General features: G+C 39.3%; 5 protein-coding genes across 5 annotated transcripts in view; 2 read left to right on the plus strand and 3 right to left on the minus strand.

Moving 5' to 3' along the window:
• Positions 1-2,098: 2,098 nt before the first annotated feature.
• On the plus strand, positions 2,099-4,818 carry LOC101302508 (auxin-responsive protein IAA11-like). Its single transcript, XM_004289943.1, has 5 exons — positions 2,099-2,609; positions 3,334-3,659; positions 4,068-4,203; positions 4,350-4,411; positions 4,499-4,818. Exons 1-5 carry the CDS (start codon positions 2,284-2,286, stop codon positions 4,543-4,545), a joined length of 897 nt encoding a protein of 298 aa, XP_004289991.1. The 5' UTR covers positions 2,099-2,283; the 3' UTR covers positions 4,546-4,818.
• Positions 4,819-7,355: 2,537 nt separating this feature from the next.
• Positions 7,356-10,496, minus strand: LOC101301054 (leucine-rich repeat receptor-like protein kinase PXL2-like). The gene is made up of 2 exons (XM_004289938.1): positions 7,862-10,496; positions 7,356-7,765 (listed from the first exon to the last, which is right to left on the minus strand). The coding sequence occupies exons 1-2, from the start codon at positions 10,488-10,490 to the stop codon at positions 7,356-7,358; spliced, it is 3,039 nt and encodes a 1,012-aa protein (XP_004289986.1). The 5' UTR covers positions 10,491-10,496.
• A 2,954-nt stretch (positions 10,497-13,450) lies between these two features.
• Positions 13,451-16,522, minus strand: LOC101313094. The gene is made up of 6 exons (XM_004292196.1): positions 16,350-16,522; positions 16,138-16,246; positions 15,312-15,602; positions 14,786-15,206; positions 14,434-14,700; positions 13,451-14,295 (listed from the first exon to the last, which is right to left on the minus strand). Exons 1-6 carry the CDS (start codon positions 16,520-16,522, stop codon positions 13,865-13,867), a joined length of 1,692 nt encoding a protein of 563 aa, XP_004292244.1. The 3' UTR covers positions 13,451-13,864.
• Positions 16,523-20,570: 4,048 nt separating this feature from the next.
• The window catches only part of LOC101304237 (photosystem II reaction center PSB28 protein, chloroplastic-like), a 9,662-nt gene continuing 4,175 nt past the window's right edge, over positions 20,571-26,057 (plus strand). The window contains exons 1-2 of the mRNA XM_004289948.1: positions 20,571-20,671; positions 21,147-21,924. Of these exons, the coding sequence (XP_004289996.1) occupies positions 20,596-20,671; positions 21,147-21,616 (546 nt within the window). The 5' untranslated portion in view covers positions 20,571-20,595 and the 3' untranslated portion in view covers positions 21,617-21,924. The remainder of the gene's footprint in view (positions 20,672-21,146; positions 21,925-26,057) is intronic.
• On the minus strand, positions 22,309-24,621 carry LOC101301341 (subtilisin-like protease SDD1-like). Its single transcript, XM_004289939.1, has one exon. It carries the CDS (start codon positions 24,619-24,621, stop codon positions 22,309-22,311), a length of 2,313 nt encoding a protein of 770 aa, XP_004289987.1.

Genomic DNA, 26,057 nt, shown 5'->3' on the forward strand with positions numbered 1-26,057 from the left:
CATTGTCATTATTCCTCCCTAAGGCACAGTGTCACCGTTTCACCGGATACGTGGCGCAAGGTGAGCGGTAAAGATTTAACGGACTTTGTTCCCAGTCGCAACGACACCGCGAACGCCGTCGCCACGTGGCGGTGGAGAAACGTTTCGTTTAAAACCTCTCCAAAACCCTGGGGCCAAATCCGATGGTTCGTTGAGCTGTCAGCACGAAATTTGATGCAAGAATGGTCCCCACGTGTCGCTATTTACGTGATTAGCAAGACTGGGTCCCCCATCGCGGTCCTAACTCCAACGCCGTGTCGAGAATAGTAAGACGTGGGCCCTCCTTGTCGGGTTGTCGTTTGGAACGTATGGCTTGTGGGTCCCCCTCCCTCAGATTACCACCAGAATCTCATTCTCTCGCCATTCATATTTCTCTCCATTTGTTTGTTTTGGTAAATGGGTGCACTTGAACTAAACAGATTAAGCAAACGGTGGTTAGAGGCAAAAAAAAATTCAAACCGCAGTACAATGTCATAAACCCAGAACACTGGAAAAGAAAAGGCAAGAGGACGATGTGAGAGAGAACCCCGCCTGACTTCATCATCTCTCCCTTCCCTCTCCCCTTCATCTCAATCCCTTTCAATCCCCCCTTCACCACCCCCCCCCAGTTTCCTTCAAACCCAATTTCAATTGCCCACTGAATCCAACTCCCGATCGCATCTCCAAGTGAACAGCTTGTTAGTTGTTTTCTGGAATTTGGAAATCTGAAAGGACTATAGGGAAGACAGAAGGATATTCAACATCAACAAGATCTGGCTCAATTCATAGGTTCTTGAACTCGATTCAGAAACATAATCAATATTTGAAGAGATTGAATAAAGAATAGTACAACTAATGCATAATTTAAAGATGAATATAATATAGTGATATTGGACCGGCAGACCTGAACCCCCAAAGTCTGATGAGATCAGATTCAGAATTCCAGTTCATGTAATCGTAATAACTTCAACCTACCAATAGATTCATTTCATCCCTACGTTTTCAGAAATTGAACACGACGGGGATAGGAGGATGACGAGTTCGGTTCGTTGATTCAGATCTCTTTGGGTAAAACGACATGCAGCGTAATCGACGATTTGTGGGTGAATCAGATGCAAAGAATCGAAGGCAGACGCGCGAAAGTGACGGTGCGAACTAAGGCAGAGGGCTCTGCTGTTTTCTATTTTTTTCCTCTCTTTGACGGTGTTATTTTCGATGTTAGTATCATACAACAGCTGATCATATCAACGGTTGAGATTAAATAATGACTGTTCGGTTCACTCGTATCAGGTGCATAGAAGAACTTTCGTGGTAAATGGTAAAATAACCAGTAATAATCAACTTTCATTCAAACATGTTATTATTGAAGTATGATAAAAATGAATATACAACCGATATTGTCTGAATTTTAGATTGTTGGTAGATCAATAATATGTTTCAATAACTTCCATTAATTATCATAAACACTATGCAATTTGATCACAAAATCGTGATAATAATGTGTACGTATCATCTCAACTTTATGTTAATAAATTTAACAATTGAAAATGTTAAAAACTTACTACAATTTGCACATTTATTTCTAGAACGACTCAATCTCCACTTAAAATTCAATAGAGACATGTATGTGTTGTCAACTGTTAGTCCGATTCATGTTATTTGTTACAATAATCGAATCAAAAAAACTCGCCGCAAATCGACGTTAATCAATAAAAACAGAGTCTTACTCCTTTGACACTCATAGATGATGGATAAGAATGTGTGTGTGTGTGTTTTTACATCATGTAGCTGAGTCAAGAGAGAAAGAACAGAAGAGTCGAATCTACATTCGAATGAAATTAGTTAAAAACCACTTTATAAAACTCGTATTGTACGTAAAATCAAAACAAAGTAAAATAAATCTAACAAAAACCTGTTGAAACCAATATCTCACACCCCCAAGACACGAGAAATAGAATGAGGTTGGAGGGGACGGTGGGAAGGGAGCGCTAGTAGTGCATAGACGCAAGCGAAAATATTGATGGAGGCGCACGAAGGAGACAGTCATCCAACACAGGTGGGTCCATCTCCTACCCACAACAAGCTTTTCACCCCCCCCTCTCTAAAAATCCCAACCACACCAGAAACCAAAACCACCCCCAAAAACCTAACCCCTCTTTCCCAAAACCGACCAGGCAATCACCAAACCATTCAAACCCTTCAATTCCCAAACCTCAAATCTCATCCGCCTCTCCATAAAGCTCTGAGCTTTTCTTCAAGATTCGAATGCCTTCAGCAACTGGGTCTGTCACTGACATGTCGATTGTGTCTAAAGATGACAACTTGTCTTCCGAGGATTCTTGTAACCCAGATGAGTCTGAGCTCGAGCTCAATCTTGGCCTCAGCCTCGGCGGCGGTGCTGCCAAGGCCCACCAAGGCCCAATTGGGAGCTATGCGAGGATTTTGACGGCTAAGGATTTCCGGTATGTGGGTTTGAACAAGTCGGATAAGTCGTCGGCGGAGGTTGGTTCTTCGTCGTCGTCGTCTTCTTCTTCGTTGAGCAGTGTTAATGTGGCGGCTGGGACTAAGCGGAGTGCTGATTCTGTTGCCAAGTAAGACTTAGATGATTTCTTTTCAGGTTTTTCAATGTTCAATTTTGTTCTAGGGCCTTTCTTTTGTGCTGGATCGAGTTGTTGTTACTTGCATAGTTTTAGTTTTTGATTTGATGACTGCTTGAAAATAGATACTAAGGAAAGTGTTTAGCATTAATCGATAATTGATTCGAGTTCATACGAGGAGTGCAGAGTGCCAATAATGAAGAGATAAGATCCAAAGTCTTGTAGGAAGAACCTATTAAGTATTTAGCATGAAGATTACAGGGTAGGTATGGTCACTTGATTGAATCCGGATACAATGATACAATGGTATGGGACATTTGGTGTGTTCTGGCACAGATGGAAAGTTTCCATCTTTGTGGCCATTTGGGGTTATTCTGAATCTCTATATGTAGGATATAAGGTCCTATATGGTACACCATAGCGTCAGGACAACACTACAGAACTACATATCAACGATAACACACAGACAATTAGATGAAGTAGTTATAGCGGTTCCTTTCAGAGATTCCGTTTAGAGTATGCTAACATTAGTTATTTCTGATCTTCTGATCTTCAGGGTTTGCTTTCATTTCATCTTTGTATGAGATATATGGATCATGTTGTGGTCGTTAGATGCTACATTCATACTGAAATTATGTTAGTTCTTCTGATGGGATCTAGCTGTGCTAATTGATTGTTTACTTGTCTGATTGGATTATATGTTTGTCTTGTGATGAAGCAGTCAGCCTGTGGGATGGCCTCCTATCAGAACTTATAGAATGAATTCTTTGGTTCATCAAGCAAAATCTTCAGCCACTGAAGTAGTTAACTCAGAGAAAGGTGAATGCAAGATTGTTTCAGGGAAGGCTAAAATCGGTGGTCAAGAAAACAATGGAAATGCTAAGGAGAGACAGCGCCTCACAAGTTCCCTGTTTGTAAAGGTGAATATGGATGGAAGTCCAATTGGAAGGAAAGTCAACCTAACTGCGCACAGTAGCTATGAAGCCCTAGCACAAACGCTGGAGGATATGTTCCAGGGACCGTCTTCAAATGCGAAATTGATACGTTAGTACTCTTAGCCTTTATATCCAGTATTTAAATTGAATATAGGTTAGTCGTATATTCTATTTCTGAATCTGGGTGACTTGAGTGAAAATTGTGCAAAATTCTTCTGTTGAAGTTGGTGCCATCTTGCTATGCTTTTTTGGAATGTCAATTTAATGTAGGAAAAACAATCCAAAAGTTATGTTTCTTCATGACAGTTTTGTCAAATTGTCTGTAGGAAAAGTAAAAAGATTGGTATGTTAAATAATAGATGTGTTGGGATTTGAGATAACAATCAAATGTATAGTGTTGTGTCACTCAATGTCCATTTACTTGGACAAGAGAATTGAATTTGTCTATATTGCTGACTAGTGATAGAAACCTTTTGTTTTTCCTTTGAGTAATGATGTTCCATGTATCTATATTTAGGTGCTGGTGGTCAGGAGCATGATATGATGGTGGGAGAAACTACACCGTCGAAGTTGCTTGATGGATCATTTGATTTTGCACTCACTTATGAAGACAAAGAAGGTGACTGGATGCTTGTTGGGGATGTTCCTTGGGGGTAAGATTCTTCAATAACAGTCTCTTTGTGTGCCACAAAAATCTCTATACTCTTCAGTAATAATGTGCTTGTTTCTCTTGGACTGATTGGATACTACTTTCGGTTTTTTTCTAATATCTTATGCAATTTACTTATTTTTCTCTCAGGATGTTTCTTAGTTCCGTGAAGAGGCTAAGAATCATGAGGACTTCTGAAGCTAATGGACTTGGTATGTTGATGTGTAAGAATAAGCTTAAAAATTTGCCTCCAAAAGCTGGAATGAGCATGATACTAACTCTGTTACTTCCATTTGCAGCTCCAAGGCTACAGGAAAGGAATGCAAGGCAGAGATGCACGAGCTGATACAAATCCATTTGTGAGGACTTCAGTAAGGATACAAAACAACCTATGTTGTAAAGTGTACAAAGTGGGTAAGACGTATAATGGGAGCATATGGAGAAGCAGAGAGAAGCTATGGTGTTCTGTTTCATTTTTGGTTGATTTGATGTGATTGCATTTCTTTCTTGCTGTGCCTTCCCTAGGAGTTATATCCCTACTTTTCAAAGCCATAGCTATCTTATATTTTAGTGTAATACTTATATGATACACATGCCTATGATAAATTTTGTTGCTGATGTATATATGGGGGTTACTCAAATATGCTTTTGCCTGCTCAGCTGTTGTCTCTTTTCCCCCCTTTTTAATGAGAGAAATTGTGATCTGAAGTTTTAAGTTTACATGCTGAGAGAAATAGATGGTTCTATCCTAAATATCCTAATGTAACCTTTCAACTTAAAAACAAGCCCCTTAATCAAATTTGTGGAGAACTTACAATTTACTTTTCAAGTAACTCTCAAAATTACTTTTTAAGTAGAGATTGAATTGACTCATCGAAGTCGTGTGATATTTATCCTAATCCACTAATTCCCAGAAACTCAAACTTGGACGGCCTAAGAAGTCGAGGTCAGCGCCAATTGTGGTGAGGAAATGATAAAGGTCCAAGAGGATGGCCAGGGAACAGGGACTCGAGTGCCTTCACCAAATCAGCTTGGGTCATAACATTTTGGCAAAATGATTTTGCAGATACTCTGCGGCGTGTATGGTGATATATTGTACCAAGCAAAACACTTCACTTGATCAACCTTCTGCCCCTACTTCTTGTTTGAATCTTTCATCTTTTGCTGAATGACCATATTGATAGCACTATCCTTAGCTGTTGATCTCGTGATCCTAGTCAAAAATTCTTCAAATGACAAGCCCGTGTACCACTGGTGTCTCTGCTTGAGGTTTCTCCAATCTGACTTCCAGCCACGATGATTCCAGTTCAGCCAAATCTTAGCTTCAATGGGAAAATAGAATTTTTCCCCAGTTAGCTGTAACCTGTAAGTAAGGATGGTGATAAACGTTCCTAATCCTGGAAGGAGGAGGAGAATAAACAGTTAAATGGGGTTAAATATCGAAAAGAAAAGAAAACAATTGATACAAGAGATGTATGGCAAAACACTTACGGTCCTTTGGACTCAAGAGCATAACAGAAGTGCTTATACTCTGGATCATTAGAATCCCTTCGTGAGCCTAGAGGCTTTTCAACCACATTGATCTTCATGGTATGCTTGAAAGTCATACTAGACAGTAATCTCTTGCTGCAGGCTCTATTAACAAGATTAAACATGCCAACAGTGGGCATGTTGATGGTGTTGTCGTCGTTGATCGTGATGTTATCGGTGTTGATTTCGCCATACATGTATCCATTGGACTCTAGTAATGCTAGCTCAAGAATAACGCACCTTCAAAACGAGCAAATTGTAACAAGAAAAGTTAATAAACGTATGATTTTTCTTAACATAAAAAGAGCAAACTAACAAGAAATGTTAGTCGAAAATGCCACGTGGTGCTACATAAGCATTGAAAAATTTCTCCTTACCGTAGAATGGGAATACGGTTCCTCTGTCGTTGGTCTGGTGTTGAGTTGTGAATGTAGACAACGTGCGGCGAGAACTGGAGATTTTAAGCGAGGATTGTCCTTTGCCCATTGGGGTGGTGTCGATGGAGTATTACCAATTATTGTCTTCTGCAGTTGCTCTAAGTTGGAGTTTACTTTTAACAAGAGAACGAGGGAACAAGCCCATGTAGACACAAGTTGGCCTCTAGTAATCCGAACGAGGGAACAAGCCCTATATATAGACACAAGATATCATAATTCTCATATTAACAAATCCTAATACTTCAAGTAATTAACTCTATCATTCTCAAAAAAAAAAAAAAAAAAAAAAAAAAAAAAAAAGGAAAATTACCTCTATCTTTGTATCAATATATTACCTGATTTCACAAGTATATCAAGTTCCCTAAATAATAAGGATATACAGATACAATTCCTTATAACAACAGGGTTAGAAGAATCTAATGCAGCTCTAGGTTAACATTGAGTATCGGTTTCAAATAAAAAAGAATTGAAGCTAGGAAATTTACCTGAAACCAACAAGAAGAAGAAGGTAAAAACAAGAAGACACTTGCAGCCCTCGGATAACAGACCAGAAGAACTTGCAGCCACTAATACCGAAAAAAAGAAAAAAGTAAAAACAAGAAAACTTCTACAAAGCGTTCAGATATTATGCAATTTTATTAAAAATGTTTCACATTCAATTCTTTTATGTCGTTTGTTTTGTGTATGTCGTAAATGACACTTTTGTGCGCTATAAAAAGAAGTCTTCCACGACATGTTTTTCAGATGTGTTGTAAATATCAGGAAATTATTCACGTTACTCCTCACCCAAGTTCCCCTTGAGAGGATTTCTCCTTGACTGGATTCACCTTGAGGAGATTTCGTCTCTCCTAAAGCTCCTTTGTGACGTTTCACCTTGTGTTAGTGAAGCTGGCCCTAAAGAGAAAAAGAACAAACTGCATGAAGTGACTTGATTTTTGTGAGAAAGATTATGTTGATGGGATCCCTGTGAATCGTCAACAAGTTTCAAGAAAATTAAGCTCGAGGCTTATGTTAAACTTAATTGGTTATTCTGGTAATGGGAACAATATTCTCTGATTACAATCCTCCTTTCTTCGTACACAAATATAACACTGATTACAGATATTAACAAAAATGCAATCTTAATCTTACATACAGCATGAAAATTCAAAAAAATGATGACCAAAAGAGGGAACTCAAAATCCTGTCCCTATAGAAGACCATTTACAGGTGAGGTACTAAAGACAGGTTGGTCTTTGTTAGTTGCATATGCATCATTGTTGTTGCTACTGCTTTTCCTTCGAGGCTTTGCTTCTCCAAGCATGGTTATGACATCTCTCATGGAGGGTCTGTCCTTGGGAAGCTTGGTAGTGCAAACAAGTGCTATTCTAAGGACTAAGAGCATCTCCTCTTGAACATGCTTGGAATTTCCTACACTTGGGTCTAATACTTCTTCTAAGCATTTGTTGTCCCTAATCTTCCTTCGAATCCATTCCACAATGTCTACTGACTCTCCAAACTCAGGGTCTAATGGCCTCTTTCCGGTTAGAAGCTCCAATAGTACCACACCATAGCTGTAGATGTCAATCTTCTCATCAACCTTCAATGTGTATCCATATTCTGATCAACAGTCACAAAATCTCAATGTTAGTAACAGAAACTTGATACAGCATAACATGTAAGAAACAGTACACAAGGCTAAGATGTGAAACTCACCAGGGGCAATGTAGCCGTATGAACCAGCCACCATGGAAACTGTCTCATTTTTCCGGACCATCATCCTTGCCAACCCGAAATCTGCAATCCTAGCTTCAAGGTTTGCATCAAGTAGTATGTTGTTGGACTTGATGTCTCTATGAATGACTGGTGGGTGACAATCATGGTGGAGATAAGCGAGACCTTGCGCAACTCCGACTGCTATGTTATACCTTGAAACCCAATCTACAAGCAACCTTGCAGCTTGCTTGCCATGAAGGGCTTCTCCAAGGCTGCCATTGTTCATATACTCATATATTATCATCAAATTGGTGTCATTGTTCAGAAAACCTAGTAATCGAACAATGTTTCGATGCCTTAGCCTCCCCAAGAGATTCACTTCCCCTACTAGATCACCACTGCTACCAGTTTCAACATCTGTTGCTGGTCTCCACAGCTTCTTAACAGCAACAACTGTGTTTGATCTTGTTATCTCAGCCTTGTAGACAATGCCAGTAGCTCCCATTCCAATCACATTTGATTCCTTCACACAAGCCAGAATGTCAGCAGTTGTAAACCCAAGCCTCTGGAATGCCATTAACCTCCATGGCCACTCTCCATTTCCCACATCGAACCTATCTTCGAAGCAGCTTCCATTCGCATACCATCTTTTGTATACGAACCTTGCACCAAAAAGTGCAGTGCAGACTGCTAAAGCTGAAGAAATCCCAATCACCCACCCTTCAATAATCTTCTTTGTATGCAAGCTCCTATGCCTTGATCCCAATGCTGGATTTCTAGCACAAGGAGGCAGCACACTACCACAGAGACCGGCATTGCCTACAAGGTCACTCGGATTTATTGTTCGAAGCACGCCATTTGCTGGGACAGCACCCTCTAGCTTGTTGTATGAGACATTGAGAGTTTCCAAGGCTGGAGAGATACCGAAATTTTCTGGTATACCTCCAGTGAGAGAGTTGTTAGACAAGTCCAAAATGGACAATGTGGGCATCATGGCAATAGACTTTGGGATTTCACCAGTCAACTGGTTGTTGGCAAGATTCAAATTCACTAATCTCTCACATGAAGCAATGCTTGCTGGAATGGTTCCAGAGAAACTGTTTGATGAGAGATCAAGCACAGAAAGCGAAGGACAATCCTGGAACTGGTCTGGAATCTCTCCTACTAAGAAGTTATTGGAGGCCATGAAGGTTTGCAAACTTGGAGCAGAGAGAATGGTGGAAGGAAGAGAATAATGTAGGCGGTTTCGAGAGAGATCAATAAAAGAAATTGAAGTAGAAGAAGAAATGTCATCTGGTAGTGCACCAGTGAGATAGTTATTAGCCAACTCTAACCTTTGAAGCCTCCCAAGCTTGCCAAGACCAACTGGAATTGTCCCTGAAAGAAGATTGTTCTGCATTCGGACACGAACAAGTGAAACACAGGTTGACAAGCCAACTGGAATTGGACCTGTGAAGGCATTGTTGAAGAGGATGAGCTTGGTAAGATTGCCCTTGTTGCACAATGTCGCTGGAATCTCACCGGTAAATGAATTGGATGATACATCCAACCACACCAATGGAGCACTTTTACCAAGATCACTTGGTAAAGACCCTGATAAAGAATTGTTCCACAGCTCAAGCACCGCCAACTGAGTCAAGTTTCCAAGTCCCAGTGGCACTGAACCTGACAGCTTATTGCACATGAGATTCAGAAGCTGCAGATTCTTCAGCTCACCTATCTCAGCTGGGATTTCACCTGATAACTTGTTATCGGAGAGATCAAGCAACTGCAACGAAGGAATGGTGCCAATCTGAGGAGGGATTCTACCTTCAAAGTTGTTCTTGTACAAGAACACTGTCTCTAGCAGCTTCAGCTTTCCCAACTCGGCTGGAATCTCACCACTGAGATTGCCAACTGCCAAATCAAGATACTTCAAGTTGGTGAGGTTTCCAAATTCCAATGGAATCCCACCTTGGAACTCATTGTACCCCAGAATGATGCTCTCCAATGACATCAGCTCCCCAAGCTCTGATGGGATTTGACCTGTGAGGTTATTTCCAGAGAGGCCAAGAAACTTCAGCTTTTGCAACTTCCTGAAGGACTTGGGAATCTCCCCTTCAAAGAAGCTCCCTCGAAGATCCAGAGTCTCCAGCATTGTGGCATTGCCTAGATCCTCGGGGAGAATCCCCGAGAAGTTGTTGCTAGAAGCATTCAGATATGACAAGCCATCCGCATTTCCAAGTCCCACCGGAAAATCACCAACAAAGGAATTCTGACTCACATCAAGGCTCTTCAGTGCTGTGAGATTTGACATGGATTTCGGCAATGCTGAAGAGAATGTACTGCAGCACAGGTTGAGAGTAGTGAGACTCTTGAGCCATTGGACGTCACCTGAGACTGAACCACTGAGATTCATGTGGGAGAGATCAAGCTTCTCTACATGACCCTCAGTGTTGCACCACACACCAGTCCATTTACAGTGATCAGATTCAGCCTTCCAATTCTTCAGACTCCCCAATGGATCAAGCAGGCCTGCTTTTAGTGAAAGCAAGGCAGATGCTTCATCATTGTTGGCCACAGCAGCTGAACCATAGGAAGCAAAACCAATGGAACAGTAAAACAAGAAGAAGATGAGCAAAATCTTCATACTCGGTTTCTCTGACTGACTGACTACTGTGTCTGGTTTTCCAAAAAAAAAAAGACTAATGTGTCTGGTTTTCCACCATTTTCAGAATCAGAAACAGTGTGAGACACAGAGAGAGTGAATCTGAAGTAGTGGAAAGCAAGATTGGATGAAGATTATGAGTTGGTATATAAATAATTGGGGTGATTGATTAGTTGCTAATAATTGCTTGATGGGGTAGCTCGTGAGATCTTGAGCAATGCAGGAACAGCTGGGAGGGTTTTGGAGTTATTGGAAGTTTCTCCGACACCAAACATGGGAGAGAATGTGGTCTAAGCTCTCTCTCATGCATTGCTTCTTTTCTTCTTCTCTGTTATCTTTTATATCATTCACATATAGTCAACTTGAGAGTGGTGATGAGCTCTCATAATCACTAAACAATAAAGTAATTCTTCTCCTTCTTCATAGTTAATAACCTTTTTCTTTTTTCTTTTTTTTGTAGATACATGTATGTTCATACATAACTGGTCTTGGGACTTGGGTAATTGTTGATCCCAATGAAAAAATGGATCATATGTTTCCCAATCCAAAGCAACATAAGCAATTGACCAGCACTCTTTTTCATCAATCCTTCTGTTTTCTTCTCCTGATTGTGATGCAATCATCTTGGACGCCTAAATAATCTTTAGCGCTTCCAAATTTGTTCTAGATGTCACATATAGTACGTCGTGTGTTTCATTTATATCTAACATATCTAAAATTTCAAACATTAGTATGCATTCTTTAGATATTTCATATTGAGATAGCAAATTAAAACAATTGTTTAGAACGTCAAAATTTAAGAACTCTAAATATTTTATCTAGTGTACTTTTTATTTCACGTGAATGTATATAGAAAATTGATAGTCTTGTATCTATTGTTCATATTTTGATCAGGTTCCGTTTTCGTCGATTAATTTGTTTATATATTTTAAAAAGAAATATTCTACAACCTTAAAAGTTCAAAACATCAAGAACATTATTTGTACAGGTTTTTCTGAAAAGACACTTTATCTTGAGCCTCACACAAAGATATGGAACTACAACCAACATGCTGGAATGATATGGGGTTTCCATGATCCTAGGTTTTTCTACTTGGAAAGGGTAACTTCTAAGTATGACAAAGATTTGGGTTTCATCATTGTATCAATTAAAACAAGTGGTACAATGCGTGTGTTTACGGTAACATCAAACCCATATGATGCTAGTTACTACTAGTTTGTTGAGTTTCTGAAATTTTATATGCTGCAGATTAACAAAAGGATTATGAAATGAAGCTTCGTTTTTCCAGTTGTGGATGAAACAATATAAAAGCACCGCCAGTTCATACCCATTATCTACCAAGTTATATGGTTAATCAGGCTCGATAATTCGAAGAACATGTCAATTATTCCTCATGATTGATATGAGGGAATCTTGGCATGTTACAGGGTGAACCAATACACTAAAACAAAGACAAAAAACTCTGATCCATTTTTTTTATAAAAAAAGAAAAGAAAAAACACATACATTTCCTTTGGGGCCATACCTCTATGTTAATTTGCAGGGTAGGTTTCTTATGTCACTATTAGTGTCCCCTTATTTTTGCCAAGGGCCAAAATCTAAAGGGATAATGCTCATTTAATTTTGACTATCAATATGAGGGCAATTCAAAATCAGAATCCACTTCGACCAAAAAAAAAAATCAGAATCCACTAGACAATGCGTACAAAATTGAAACAAAATAGTGATAATTGAGTGACTAGCAGCCCTTGATTTGACTAATTTTATTTGAGTCGGCGTGACAAGACATATGAAAGAAAGAATCCGCGATAAACATGAGCTTAAAACGTTTTTATGACGAAGCAAACTAACTTTTGTTTTTCTAGATTTTTACGCATTCTTGCTTAAGAAAGTAGGAAAAATTATGGACAAATATGATGTGTGTGGTGCCCCAAAGTGATTGAACTGAAAAGAGAAAACAGAGAACAAAAGGGGAGGATCAGATCAAAGCAGGAAGGAGGAAATGAAAAAAAAAGTGATGGTGCACATTATGAATGGTGGTCTCTGTGAGAGGTCAGGCCACCAACTACATATTTCTGCATCAGATTAAAGTTCTTTGTTTTTCCTTTTCATCCTGCCCCTTGCTCCCTCTGTTCATAATCTGCCTATAGCTAGTTTCACATGCACATGTAGACGTTTAAAATAAGTGATAATGTCACAAAGTGGCACCTTAGTTTATAACAATGGGTGTACTATTCTGCTACATTCAGAACCAGATGGGGAGGGCAGGCCATGTGAAAAGGCAGCTTCCCTAAGAAGTGCCTCCGCCCTATTATTGGACAGAGAAGAAGAAGCAGAAGCAGCAGAAGGAAGAAGAAGAAGAACAGAGATAGTTGGTGCTAAATGCCAATGAGGGTTAAGGGAATTTAGGGGTGTGATTACTTCATTTGGATCTGTAAAATATAAACCCTATATTTGGGAATGAAGAGAAAGAAGAAGAAGAAGAAGAAGGGTTATATGGGTGCTTACGTGCTTTCACATGGCTTTATGCTGAGGCACACCAAAGCCAACCTTTCACGATGTGCTGGTGTCTGCTACACGTGTGGCACATGCGTGAGTTTCTGGCATCTTTGATTTTGATTAGGTACACTAATCTGGAGTGAAAGGCTAGTGCTTAACACTAAGCTGGAGATATATTATGCCAGTTCATGGCCTTTGACTCTAAACCCTATCATGTTTCCTCCCCCTGGTTCTGGATTAGGGGAAATCAGTGTTTTGATGCTTTCATGGGTTCAGAATCATTGCCTAGGAAAGAACCAAAACATGTAGCCAACAAAAAAAGACCCACAACAGCCAATAACAAGCCCAATAGAGTACCCACAGACCCGAAGCCCAATCTGATGATCAAATGCCAAACCGAGTACATGATAAAACTCATAAAAGTAAGTGATGTATCTGTATTTCGAGGGAAAGCAAAGATGAATCAATAACAGTATGATGATTCCCGATATCACAAAAGAATACCCAAAACGCTTCTGGAAAATATATCAGCAGAAGCAATGAGGTGGGTGAAAGAATAGAGAATCTGTGGATATACAAAACAAAATTTATAGACATGTAAAATCATACTACTACTCTTCTTCTCTTTCTCTCTCCTGTCAGAAAATTTCCAGTGAGATCTTTCTCGGCACCAGCTTTCAAAGCGATGATGCTACTAAGATTTTTTGGTTTTTCTCTGGCAGTTACTAAGGAGAAACGAAAAGAGTATGGCTAGTGGCACTGAAATTAAAACTTGGCCGCCAGCTGTCTATAGCTACTACCACGAATTTCTCTTTGGGTACGTTCTAACAAAAAAAGATTATGATGGGGAGAGGTGCTCATGTACCTAAAATGAATGCGTGTATTTCTGCCCAGCTAGAGACTGTGTACAGAGTGCCAGACAGTGGTTTCCATTTAGAAAAACCTTCTTCATCGGCAGCAAGGTTTCTTTGTCTCTTCACCAAGCCAGAGAACAATGGGACAAAAGAAACTCCAAAATGATCACCTAGTCTCCTTAGGGATGAACTCGAGCCAATTACGATACCAATATCTGCTTGAAGCAGACAAAGAAAGTCGCCCACCGATCCTCCAATGTAAACTGTTAAGTTCTTGTGCTCTTCTTCTATACTCTTGCAGGGACCCTTTAGGATGCCATTGAAAGCTTGAAGTTTTTCCAACGGAGACTCCAACTTCTTAATAATCTCTCCAGTGGTAACCAATTCCTCATAAGCCAATTCATTCGAATGTACAGTCAAGACATTTAGATCTCCTGCACAACGGATCCCAAAATGAATTTCATGATATTTGACTGCATTCAAAGCTAAGACTGCCATACTGCATTATCAATGCATGATGACTCTGAAATGTATACAGTGAAAAATATAAATGCATTTTCCAAATAGTATACCTGAAGAAAAAGCTGATGCAATGAGGTCACTACACCAGCAGTATGAAAGTACATGAACATCAGTTTTCAGGTTTTCATTCTTCAAAGTCTTCTGAAAGAAGCTTCTACAACCATCCTGAAGAATGAGAGCCTGGCCAGCGCGTTTTATATCCTCCAAACTTAAACCCTTTAGTACTCCTGACTGAACCACCCTTTCATTTGCCTTTCTCTCAAACTCCGCAAGTTGTTCAAGGGCTTTGCATAGATCTTCATAACGAAATCCTTCCACTGCAAAATTTTGGAAGTCTTTACAGCCATGTTACATATGAAGACATAAACCAAATACATTTCCAATAGTAATTAGCCAACAAACCTTTCTCACTGGTCACGATTGTTTCTACACACTGTTCAAACTCTTCTGTATATTGGGTGGAAAGAATATCCCATGTGCTCTTCAAGTCCGCTGAAGACAACCGTACAAGTTGGGTTTCAGATCCATGAGATTCAGTCTTCGGTACAGTTCTTATGGCAATCTCTGCTAATATGGCAGAGGAATCAAAAGCAGTGCATGCCAAGTCAAAGTCACAGAGTATGGTAAGATGGCAGTCGGTAAAGTCATGCACCCGAGACAAAGGGACTACATCTTTCTGAGGAATTGGCAGTCCACTATTAAAGATGAAATCTACTTCGAGTTTCATGGCTTGATGATACAGCTTCTCTAAAATCTCAAGCTCCTCTCCAGTCAGATAAATGCTAAGCTTATCTAGCATCTCTTCATTTTCTAAAGCTGTAGCCTGAATTCAGTGTAATGAATAAAAAATATTCATGTTAAACAGTAACTTAAAACAAAAAGGTATAAGAACAGATATATAAAATCAGAACCAGACATCCATTTATACCTCAAAATCTTTAGACGAAAAACTGTCTATCCACCTCTTGTAGATGTGACCATTATCATCAGGATCCAGAATACCCTGAATCTCATTGCTAATATGTGCATAGAGTCTTATAAAAGGAGCAACAGCAGCAAGCGTATAAGCAGCAAGTTTTGTCTTTTCAAATGGTGTAGCAATTTTACCCAGAACTCTTTCTCCTTCAACCTTCCCTGATGCTGTTGCAAGCAAGAAATCTGTGTATTTGGTTGTTGCATCATTAGAAACACCCTCATCCGGCACTTCAAGTCCCCATTCCTACATACCACATTCATCCAACTATATAACTAACAAGAACACAGATTGAAGCCAAAAGAAGCATGACATTATAACAAACAAGTGGAAATTATTGTGAATAGTAATCACATATATCTAAAAATACTATTCCCGCTTCTAGAATAATGATCAAGAATTCAAGATCATCATATCTAAAAATCCTATTCCCGGTTTTAGAATAATGATCAAGAATTCAAGATCATCATTCTTTGTTCGGTTGGAAATACTAAGCAGATAACAACACTAATATCACCTAATATGGCAATGACTAAGCCATGAGTCCAATATCACCAGACCTCAATCATCATATATAAAATGATAAAAGTCATAATTCCTGCAACTATTCTCGCATAATTACATTACATAAACACCAAAACTCCACTAATTACGGAATCGAAATTCCGACATTTTTCCACCTCAGTCCAAAATTCTTAGCTTAGCAAGCACAAAATCACTTAATCACAATACATTAACGAAGCAAAACAAAAAACACAAGTGAAAAGAAGAATTAAATTACCTGCATTAGCTTATCGTGCAATTGAAGCCTCTGGACCACGCGCTTCCTCAAAGCGCGTATCCCGACTTTGTCGTCGTCGTCGCCGGCGCAATCCTCCGCCATTTTGTACCTGAAAAAAATTCAAAGATTCAGTGATCGACGATCGAGTAGTGCAAGAAAGTAAAGAAAAGAAAGAAATCTTGAAAAGCTTTGATCGGAGGGTTGAAGCTTACGCAAGAGCAAAGGCCTTGAGGAAATGGCGGTCCTGGGAGACGAAATGGCGGAAGGTTTGAGAGTCGAGAGTGGCGGAGGCGAGGCTGACGAAGAAGGGAGAGTAGAGAGCGAAGACGGAGTCGTGTTTGAACTTGATCCAGAGCCGCCGTGCGAGGCCTGCTTCGTCCACCATGGTCATCTCTTTCTCTTTTTCTTTTTCTTTGGGGCTTTGATTTGGACTGAGTGAGAGAAAGAGAGAGAGTTTGGTGAATTGGATTGTTGTGAAATCTTGTTGGGGTATTTATAGGAGGTGCAAAAATGTCCAAATTTGCGGGAGAAGGAAAATATTTTTAGGGGTTTTTTTGGGTTCGGTCTAGTCTCTATATATTAGGCCGCCGTTAGTCAACTCCCTTCTCGATTGGCTTATTTTTCCCCCCTCATCGCTTACGTCATTATTATTATTATTATTATTTCTACAAAATGTTTTTTTTCATTGCCTTGTGTTTATTTTCATGCTTGTATACTATTTATTTTATAAATTTTTACAATATACAAAATATTACGTATAAAATAGCACGTACATGTAACATAATTAAAACAATATAAAAGAGTACAAACATAGTCGTCACGGTACAAGTCAAATTTATCATATTAAGTGGAGAAGAACATGATATATTGAAATTTGACCCCAGTAGATTTTGACCTTGTTATTTTGCCAAAAGAAGGAAGGTCAAAGTGTATAATGAACTTTTGTTTATGGAAATTTCTCGTTGGTGAGTATCATCAAGCCTTAATGTCTAAAATTTCTTTGTAACGTTTCTACAAGCAGCCATCAATATCATGTAACATTTTCTTATTTAGTCTTTTAAGTAAGAAATGAGGTTCAAATTAAGTTAAATCAAGGGTTCAATCCTTTATAATATGACTAAAAAAATAAAATACTTGACCATTTTTATGACCAACGTACCCGCAAGAATGGTCGAACAAAATGATGTCATTGGAAGTTAGATATGACATGATTTTCTAGTGTGGTACCTGATTTATAGGTGGCTTGACAATTTTTGGTTTCTCATAAATAGAGAGCCAGAGGAGATGGTAACTTGACCAATGACATCGTCAGAAAAAACTTGACCAAAGTTAGATCAATAGTGAAGAGACTGGTAAAGCAACTCAATATGATCCATCTGTAACACTTTTGTAGTTTTGTATATATGAGACTACTCATGGAACTAGTGCTTTAATGGGATTCAGTGAACCATCGCTGTTACATATATACTGGACTACCATATATTGGTAAATGACTAAATGCTGTGGCAAATTATGGTTTGTAAACTCGAAATACAAGTATAGAACCCATGGAACTTTTCAACTCTGGCTTTGGGACACCGGAGAAATGTGGAACACTACTAATACTCATCTTGGACCTTAGAATATAAAGCTAGACCAATTCTTCTTATAAGTTGTGCTGCACTATATACCTTTGTGAATATTCTATGTATAGTCGCCGGCGATTCGGGTCCGGCTGGATTTTATGACCGAAAGTGTGCTAACCTGAAAAAGTCAGTTGATAGTTCTCGAACACTACAAATTAGAAACCAACACCATGGCAAAGATTGATGGTACGATTTCGTAATATAATGAATACTATGTGATGACAAACGAGTCATACTTTAGCTATATAGTCATCACCCATGTGAAAATGATTACATACAAAAAGTATTGACATTAATACACGTTGTAGCGTCTCTAGATAATTCATAGTTCTTTACTTTTCTCATATGAGATTTTCAACGCTTTAATGTAAGTGTAACTTTTTTAAATGGACAACTTTTAGTTATTTTTCGAGATGAATTTTCTCATAATCTTAGTTCTTTTGAACGGTTGAACTACCAAACAGTCCCATCAAACCCTTTTTAACGCCCTAATGGTCAAGTGTGGCAAAATAGATATCCAGAAGCTGTGTCTAGAGCTTTGTTGTTTAATAATGTAAACTCGGATTATCCTTAAAGCTTTTCTTTGTAATTTTCGTTTTCGTATCAAAAAAAAAAAAAACCCCTTAACGCGGAGATGTTGCCTAGCCAAGAAGCTATCTCCGGCTGACTTTGACAAATCAAAAAGGAAAAAACTGGGTTCTGGGGAGAAAGACATGTCTCATGATTCTTGATCACAGGGGAAAATTGAATGGTTCCTTTCCAATAAATTTCCCACGGTTCAACTTCACAAGTCACAACCAACAAAATTAACTCACCGTTGTCTGACTCTTGGAAGAGTCTACGAGCTTCTTCTATGTTGATCATCAATCCCCAATATATCTCTACGTACTACTATCTGTAGTATCTTGTTCAATATATACAATTACATGCAAAAGTTGTTTCTGCATGGTTTGATGTTGATGAGACTCCGCCTCCGCATTTTGCTGCTTCTCTTTGCAATATATAAGAATTTTATGAGCTATAGGCTTTCCTAATTTTTCGTTTTCGGTAGAATGTCTTCAGTCGGATGTTTGATGAACACTGTTTCTTTTTAATTTTCTTCTTGAAGAAGACTCATGCCGTCTATCTATCTAGTCTAGTCATTTTATCTTTTTAAATTTATTTGACATGCATGCGCAAAATTTTGCTCTCTCAATAAAAAAAGAAGAGGAAGGGATAATCTCATGTATTCCGTTAGTCTTGCTTTTATATCATAGGTTTAAGTATTGCATGCATTTTGTTTTCAATAATTTTCATCGTCTAGTCAGAATTACAACAAAAAGAAAAAAGAAGAAGAAAAGAAGTTATTAAACGTGGTTTATTTCCATTTCCTACATTAGAATTCTTGTCCTTGAATAGCTATGTTGTCTCTGCATGTATTTTCTATATTGCAGTTCATGTTGTTTATTCGTGTACCTTGATCAAGACGTTCGAGAAGTTTGATAAGTGCCTAAATTTTGAAGACACATGTACATTCAAACTTTGGATATGCATGAAAAGTTCATTGATTTCATGTTGAAAAACAAAGAGAATCAAACAAGCCTATATTCCTGAAGATAATAGATTATAGATGTTTCCCTGGCCAAATTATTTTTTCTGTTTGATCTCATCGTTTTCTTATATAATTGTAAAAAGAAATTATTGAATTGCCGTGAAGAGTGGAAACTAGCTAGAGCCGTAGGCGACACACAAAATTGGGATGATTGATATGTACATGATTGAACAATTTATTTCTTAGAATTAGTAACTTTTGAACAAGTAGCAAATCATCATGGAGTTTAGATTGTGATCTTGAGCAAATTATCCAATCCCATATAAAAAATACTAGCATGATTACCTCTAATCCTTTCGTTCGATCATGACACTTGTAATTTAGTAGGGAAGACTGATTATGTGTAGGCTACACCTCGATGTTTAGCAACTAAAACTATGATATGAATACTGAAGGTGATCATATATATAGTGTAGAGAAATAATGATTGAATAAGATCTTGTAAACATGATTCGGAGCGCCCAAATTCAAATAACTTTATCTTTTATACTTAGGAGAAGCAAGCGAAAGTTTACCATATGTATATTTGTGTATGACATACGCTCATTCGATAGTAAGTTTTATATTTCAAAGTACATGTAATCTTAGACAATCTTAAATTTCATAAAATGTCATGAAACCGTCTTTAAAAAATAATAATAATAATAATTCGTGAAACCGTACATTCAAAGATGTCGGATGTTGCTTATAGCCTGCTACTTTGGAATTTTGACGAAATCTTATGTCATTCCCTTAAACCATGCTCATTTTAGAATACCTAACATATTTTTTCTTCCCTCTCTATGTTTTGGACTACTTATCCTCATGGTACATATATTTGCACTCTTTGCCCTTGAGAAGATAATGAACATTTATATGATCTTCAAATCTCAATTGGGTAGTTGTAATCTGTAATTGGTTAGCTACATCTTTTGGGTCCTGACCCAATTCTTTGTATGGATGCCATTGGCCCAAAGCTGCAGAGCAGGCCATGGTGGTAGTGATTTTTGCAGGGTGTTCATGGACCATGATCCACAGTCACAAGGTTCTACAATCTAAGCAGTGAGTTGAAGTGACAATCCCTCTCTCCAATTCCAATATATCACATCCACCAATTCACTGAAAAACTAGATTGTTGTCAAGAGTGAATGGCTGTCCTTGTTACACACCACTCTATCCTCAAACCACCACTCCTTTCCTTCTTAACCAACACTCTCCACCTCCAAGTCCCTCTCTTTCTCTATCTTTGCTTGCAGTTGTGCAATGGCAACCTTGCAGTCTTCACTTGCATTCTCCTCTCCAGCCTCCCACTGTCTCCAGCAGTCACGCTCTCATTCTGGTAATTCAAGCTTCTTGCTTGTACTGCATGCACTATAATTTTGATCTCTTTCAAGAACCCAGTACTTCACTTTAGTTACACCAAGCTTTGTCCTTTTTATGTTTCTGGGATATGTAAAGGTGAAGAAACAAAATGGGATACAATTTTTTTTTGATTGGATTTGTATAAATTTGTGTCAAACTTAGAACTTTTGAAGTTGATGAGATTGGGGTTGTCAGTTGGTCTGAAAGATTAAGTTCTTTGGATATCATGTGTTTATGAACTGATGCTGAAGAAAATACAGTAAAACGTGTCTCGTGTTCTACTGTATGAATTAATTAGTCCTATTGTTGTATTCCTTTAGTTGATACCAAAACACAGAGGCATTTTTGAATTATGTCCCCTAGTTACTGTAATACTAGAGAGAGCATTATTGGTAAGAGAGAGCATAACTCTAACACTATCTTTGATGAAATGTGCTATTGTTGTTGGATAGGGTTGTTATCATGGGCGGTTCATAGAAGTGCCGAGTCCACATTCAATGGCCAGTCTTTGCGCATTTCTCGGCCCCAATGGGTGCCACTAAGGCGGTCTATTCAAGCTTCTAGGTCCATCACAATGATGGCGAAAACAAAAATTCAGTTTATCCAAGGAACTGATGAGCAGACAATACCAGATGTGAGGCTAACCAAATCGAAAGATGGTACCAATGGCGTGGCTACATTCAGGTTTGAGCAGCCTTCTGTTTTCGACTCATCTGGCGAATTTGGTGATATCACTGGCTTTTACATGATTGATGAAGAAGGGGTCCTTTCATCTGTTGATGTTAACGCAAAATTTGTAAACGGAAAGCCTGCAGGAATTGAAGCAAAGTATATCATGCGGACACCAAGAGAATGGGACAGATTTATGAGATTCATGGAGCGCTATGCTAATGACAACGGCTTGAGTTTCATTAAAAAATGAGGCAATGTATAAAGTAATCTGATATCTAGTTCTTCCATGGAATCTTAGCATTGCTTGCCTTCTTTGAAGTCAAACGAACCTCGAGAATCATAGTCCACCAATGTAGCTTAATGTAAGTACACCATGTTCCTTCTGATTCAACCAATTTTTCTGTCATTATGATTCATGCATTCAAGTTAAAGAGGTGAGATAGTTTATATTTCAAAGCCATTCTTTCTTTTGATTACTCTACTGTAATTTGAAGAAATGATACAATGATGGCGACAGGTTAAACAAGTTATTCAATGCATGTGATCATTTATCTTTTTGTTTCAGAATTCAGTCTTGTTTAAGGCACTAGTTACTTTGTAAGCTTGTTTGTTCAAATCACAGCTTTACCTTTTATATACATTATATTCTGCTCAACCAAGAATGTAGATGATAGAAAACAGGGATAGTATGATGGATATTGAGTTTTAATGAGGTTAACATAAACCTACATCACCACTGAAACATTACAAGTAAACATCATTGAAGACTAGTAGTTAATACAATGAAATTCTATACTTTTATCAGATGATAAGTATAGTTTATGTGTGGAGTTTTCTTTCCCCACAAACCAGGATAGGATATCCACCGTTGAATCTTCATAATTGTAAATCCAGTGAATCACTAACAATGGAATTTTGAGTAGAGCTTTATGAGCGCTACCTTTACTTCCAAGTCACAGAAATGGGACTTTTGACCTTGTGAAAGCTACTATTGTTAGAACTCACCCATGCCAATTGTCCTTGTGCAAAGCTCATCTTATCTTTTCCGATTCTCTTCCTTGATATAAACCATACCCTATAACTCAAGCTCTGGTTGATGCCTGTGAAAACCAACCTTTGAGGCTTAACTTTCACTCTAACTCCCTTAGGTGCCATTACTTCCAGCAAGTAAGTGGAATGAGGACTCCCCACGTTTGTTACTCGTCGTCTGACCATTTTACTTCTCATGCCATGTTTGAAAGTCATTGAAATGGAGGGGTAATTGAGGCTGAAACCCCTATTCTTCTTCAAAATTTCCAGGCAGCTAACATTCCTGTGAGTGATTGTTAAGATATCCGATTTCTTGTATCCAAGAGTGCACAAATGAGTGACATACTCCTCCGGCCTGATGTCATAGATCAACCCCGGATCAATAGCTCTCACAGGGTTTACTTGTCCAGCTCCAATTGCGAAAACTCCTGCTGGTTTGCCTCCATCCATTATCGGATTCCCTGAATGATCAGTTACATCAGCAGTTGTCATAAAGGCAGATTTGATAGCTGCAGGGCTCCATTTCGGATGAGCTGAGTGCACCAGTGCAGCTATTCCACTGGCATGAGGGCATGCCATTGAAGTCCCTGACATGATAGTGAAATTCACTCTCCTAGTATCTTCAGGAAGGCCGGTGGGGCCCATGTTTTGAGGCCAAGCAGCAATGATGTTGACTCCTGGAGCAATCACATCAGGTTTTAGGATTGAAGGGTTTGAAAAACTGGGTCCTCTAGCTGAGAACTGAGCTACTGCTGGTGCTCTGGACTTCCCTAGAACTGTGCCTTGAAACACAATCCTAGCCGTTGGTCTCCTAGTAGAGTTTATGTAAGCCTTCAAGTGAATGGACTCTTTGTAGCCAATCAGAGTTGCTGGCAGGACATGAACATCAACCGAGTCCTCCTCCAGGTTTATCTCTGTATTGGCCAAAATCATTCCTGCCCCTCCAGCTTCCTTTACCACTTCACCTTTCTCCGCCCTGCCGTTAACACCACGGTCACAAACCACTATCTTGCCTCGTACTTTTGCCCTTGGTAGAGACCCCTTGAAGCAAAATTCACTTCCTGTATTTTCACCAGTCACATAAACAACTTCATTCTCTTTTTCGGTTCTTCTCATCAGCCGGTTTCCTGGGTACAGGGATTGTCCATAAAGGACTTTCCCATTACCCATTTGAACTATAGCTGGGAATCTCCGGTCTAATGTGCTCGCGCCGATTGTGGCAATCCAAGGAGCTTCATTGGCGACTGAGCTTTCAATTGGACCATTGTTTCCTGCTGCACATACAACTGAAATTCCATGCTCCATTGCTCGGAAACTTCCAATGGCAATGCTGTCGTCGAAAAGCGGAATGGGAAAGCCGCCTAGAGAGAGGGAGAGAATGTCTACTCCATCTATAATTGCAACATCCATTGCAGCAAGGATATCAGAGCTATAACAACCATTGAGCCAGCAGACTTTGTACACCGCTACATGTGCTCCGGGAGCCATCCCTCGAGCCACACCGGCTGCATTGCCCAAGACACTTGCCATTCCGACTGAAGCACCCCCTGCTGTTGATGATGTGTGAGTACCATGCCCGTGAGTATCACGAGGAGACGCGTACTCTTGAACACCATCAGGTGAGTTTGGCATGGAAGCCACACGATGGCCTCTGGTGAAGAACCTGGCACCAATGAGTTTCCTGTTGCAGTTTGAGGAATTGAAGTCTACGCCGTGTTGGCAAATCCCCCTCCATTTCTTGGGAACCCGCGGCATTCCATGATCATTGAAGCTTGGACTCTCAGGCCAAACTCCAGTATCAAGCACCCCAATGATGGTTCCTCGACCAAATGAGGACTTGTGCCAAGCACTTTGTTTCGAAGCAGGGTTGAGCCCCAAGAACTTGTAAGAGTAAGTGGTGTGAATTTGATGGATTCGGTCAGGCCTAATTGCAACCACATCAGGCAGAATTTTCAAGGACTCGAGCTCCGACTCTGACAGCTGAGCCGCAAAGCCTTCCATTGCAGATTGGTAAGAGTAAAGAAGGCGAGAAGAAGGGTCTTCATTTTCGGAGGAAATGGTTTGTCCAAGAAATGAGAGATGCCAATCGGCTTTGGATGCGAAAGAAGAGCTGGTTACACCTTGTGGGTGGAGCTGAACTATGTAAGTTTGGAGAGTGTTTGCCCGAAGAGAAAGCAAACAAAGAAAGAATGTCGAAACAAATAGATGGGATATGGAGTACTCCATTGCTGGTGCTGTGGATGATTTGGTGAAACAATGATGGGGGTATTTGAAGGAGATGGGAAGAACTTGTAACGGGGCTGGGGATTGGGAGGCATTGTTTCTGTGAAGTCTGAGTTGAAATACAGAACTCGTGAAATATAAGAGCTCTGCATCACGAGGATCTTTTGAGAAGCTGGCTCATGTATATATGGTTTCAGCTGGGAGGAGCTGAACTAATGTTGAAGACTGTGAAGAGCTTTGAGCTATGAATCTTCACGGGATGTTATGGTGAAGCTTTAATTCGTTTATATCCAATGCAAGCAGCCGTTATGTTCAAAAAATCCTATGAATCTTTGTTTCTCAATTTCGTAAGCTATGGAATTTTCGGTTGGTCTTTTTATTTTGTTTTCTTAATTATCCTTGTACCACGAATAGAAAAACTAAGTTCCTCATTTAATGCATGCCTCTTGTGGGAGCTCTCTGCATTTATGTACAGGCTCTCTAGCTAGATTTGGTTTCCATGGCTCCATCCACAACAATGCAGCATGCAGCTTGTGGACTACTGACGATGAGACATTTCTCGGTTTCGATTTCGAAGCGCACGGAGACAATTTTTTTTATTTATTTTTTTGAAAATATACAATATTGATAAATAAAGGATAAAGTGTAGAGACAAAGAGATAGCAAGAGAGTCATCATCTTATTCATTGATAGGAGCCCTTTATATAAGGAATTATACAATACCAATATGGTAAGGATATGAATACATAGATCTAGTCTAACTACATATCCTATTGGCATAAGGCCAAGACACACATAGAGAATATCCTAGAACACTTCCTCTTGTGCCGCGCGCTGATATGCCGATGGTGCTGATCTGTTGCCTCGTCAAAAAACCTCGTCAAGTCACAAAAAACCCTGTGGGAGAAAAACTGAACCTTGATCGTAGGAGAAACGCACCCTTCACATTTGATAGTGACATGTATGTATGTGCTAGACTCCCCCTGAAGTTCGCACCCTCCCTGATCTTTACATCAATCATAGGGTTCTTCCTGATTCTTACTAATCACGGAAGTTTCAACAACTTAGCATGTCAATGCTTTTTAACATGTCTTCAAATGTAGCATTGGGCAATGATTAACTAAATCATGCCGTATTGTCCTCAAATGATCTTTTACACTTAGATCTTGAGGAGAAGGTCGCTTGTGAACTCAAAACATAAATTCGTGCAGGAAATCAGATTTCCGCGCAGCATGACCTTCAATTACTAGAACAGTCGTAACTTCCTCTAGGAAATACATATGAACGAACCGTAAACGGTTTTGGAAACTAGACTCATTTAGCTTTCCAACCGTATACTACACACATTCTGGTTCATCAGGAGCTGTTCACAAAGTCCCGTGGAAGTTGACTGTTTTGCCAAAATCAGATTCTCGGACAGATTCGTCCTACTTTACGAA

This window comes from Fragaria vesca, linkage group LG2 (genome assembly GCF_000184155.1).
Source record: "Fragaria vesca subsp. vesca linkage group LG2, FraVesHawaii_1.0, whole genome shotgun sequence".
NCBI lineage: Eukaryota > Viridiplantae > Streptophyta > Magnoliopsida > Rosales > Rosaceae > Fragaria > Fragaria vesca.

Excerpts from the sequence above, each read along its gene's own strand:
- LOC101302508 (XM_004289943.1), top strand. The coding sequence starts at position 2,284 with ATGCCTTCAGCAACTGGGTCTGTCACTGACATGTCGATTGTGTCTAAA. Across the intron at positions 2,610-3,333 it reads AGTGCTGATTCTGTTGCCAA|CAGTCAGCCTGTGGGATGGC; the intron begins GTAAGACTTAGA and ends CTTGTGATGAAG. Across the intron at positions 4,412-4,498 it reads TTCTGAAGCTAATGGACTTG|CTCCAAGGCTACAGGAAAGG; the intron begins GTATGTTGATGT and ends TTCCATTTGCAG.
- LOC101301054 (XM_004289938.1), bottom strand. The coding sequence starts at position 10,490 with ATGAAGATTTTGCTCATCTTCTTCTTGTTTTACTGTTCCATTGGTTTT. Across the intron at positions 7,766-7,861 it reads ATACGGCTACATTGCCCCTG|AATATGGATACACATTGAAG; the intron begins GTGAGTTTCACA and ends ACTGTTGATCAG.
- LOC101313094 (XM_004292196.1), bottom strand. The coding sequence starts at position 16,522 with ATGGTGGACGAAGCAGGCCTCGCACGGCGGCTCTGGATCAAGTTCAAA. Across the intron at positions 15,207-15,311 it reads TTTCGTCTAAAGATTTTGAG|GCTACAGCTTTAGAAAATGA; the intron begins GTATAAATGGAT and ends CACTGAATTCAG. Across the intron at positions 14,296-14,433 it reads TGCATCAGCTTTTTCTTCAG|GAGATCTAAATGTCTTGACT; the intron begins GTATACTATTTG and ends TCCGTTGTGCAG.
- LOC101301341 (XM_004289939.1), bottom strand. The coding sequence starts at position 24,621 with ATGGAGTACTCCATATCCCATCTATTTGTTTCGACATTCTTTCTTTGT.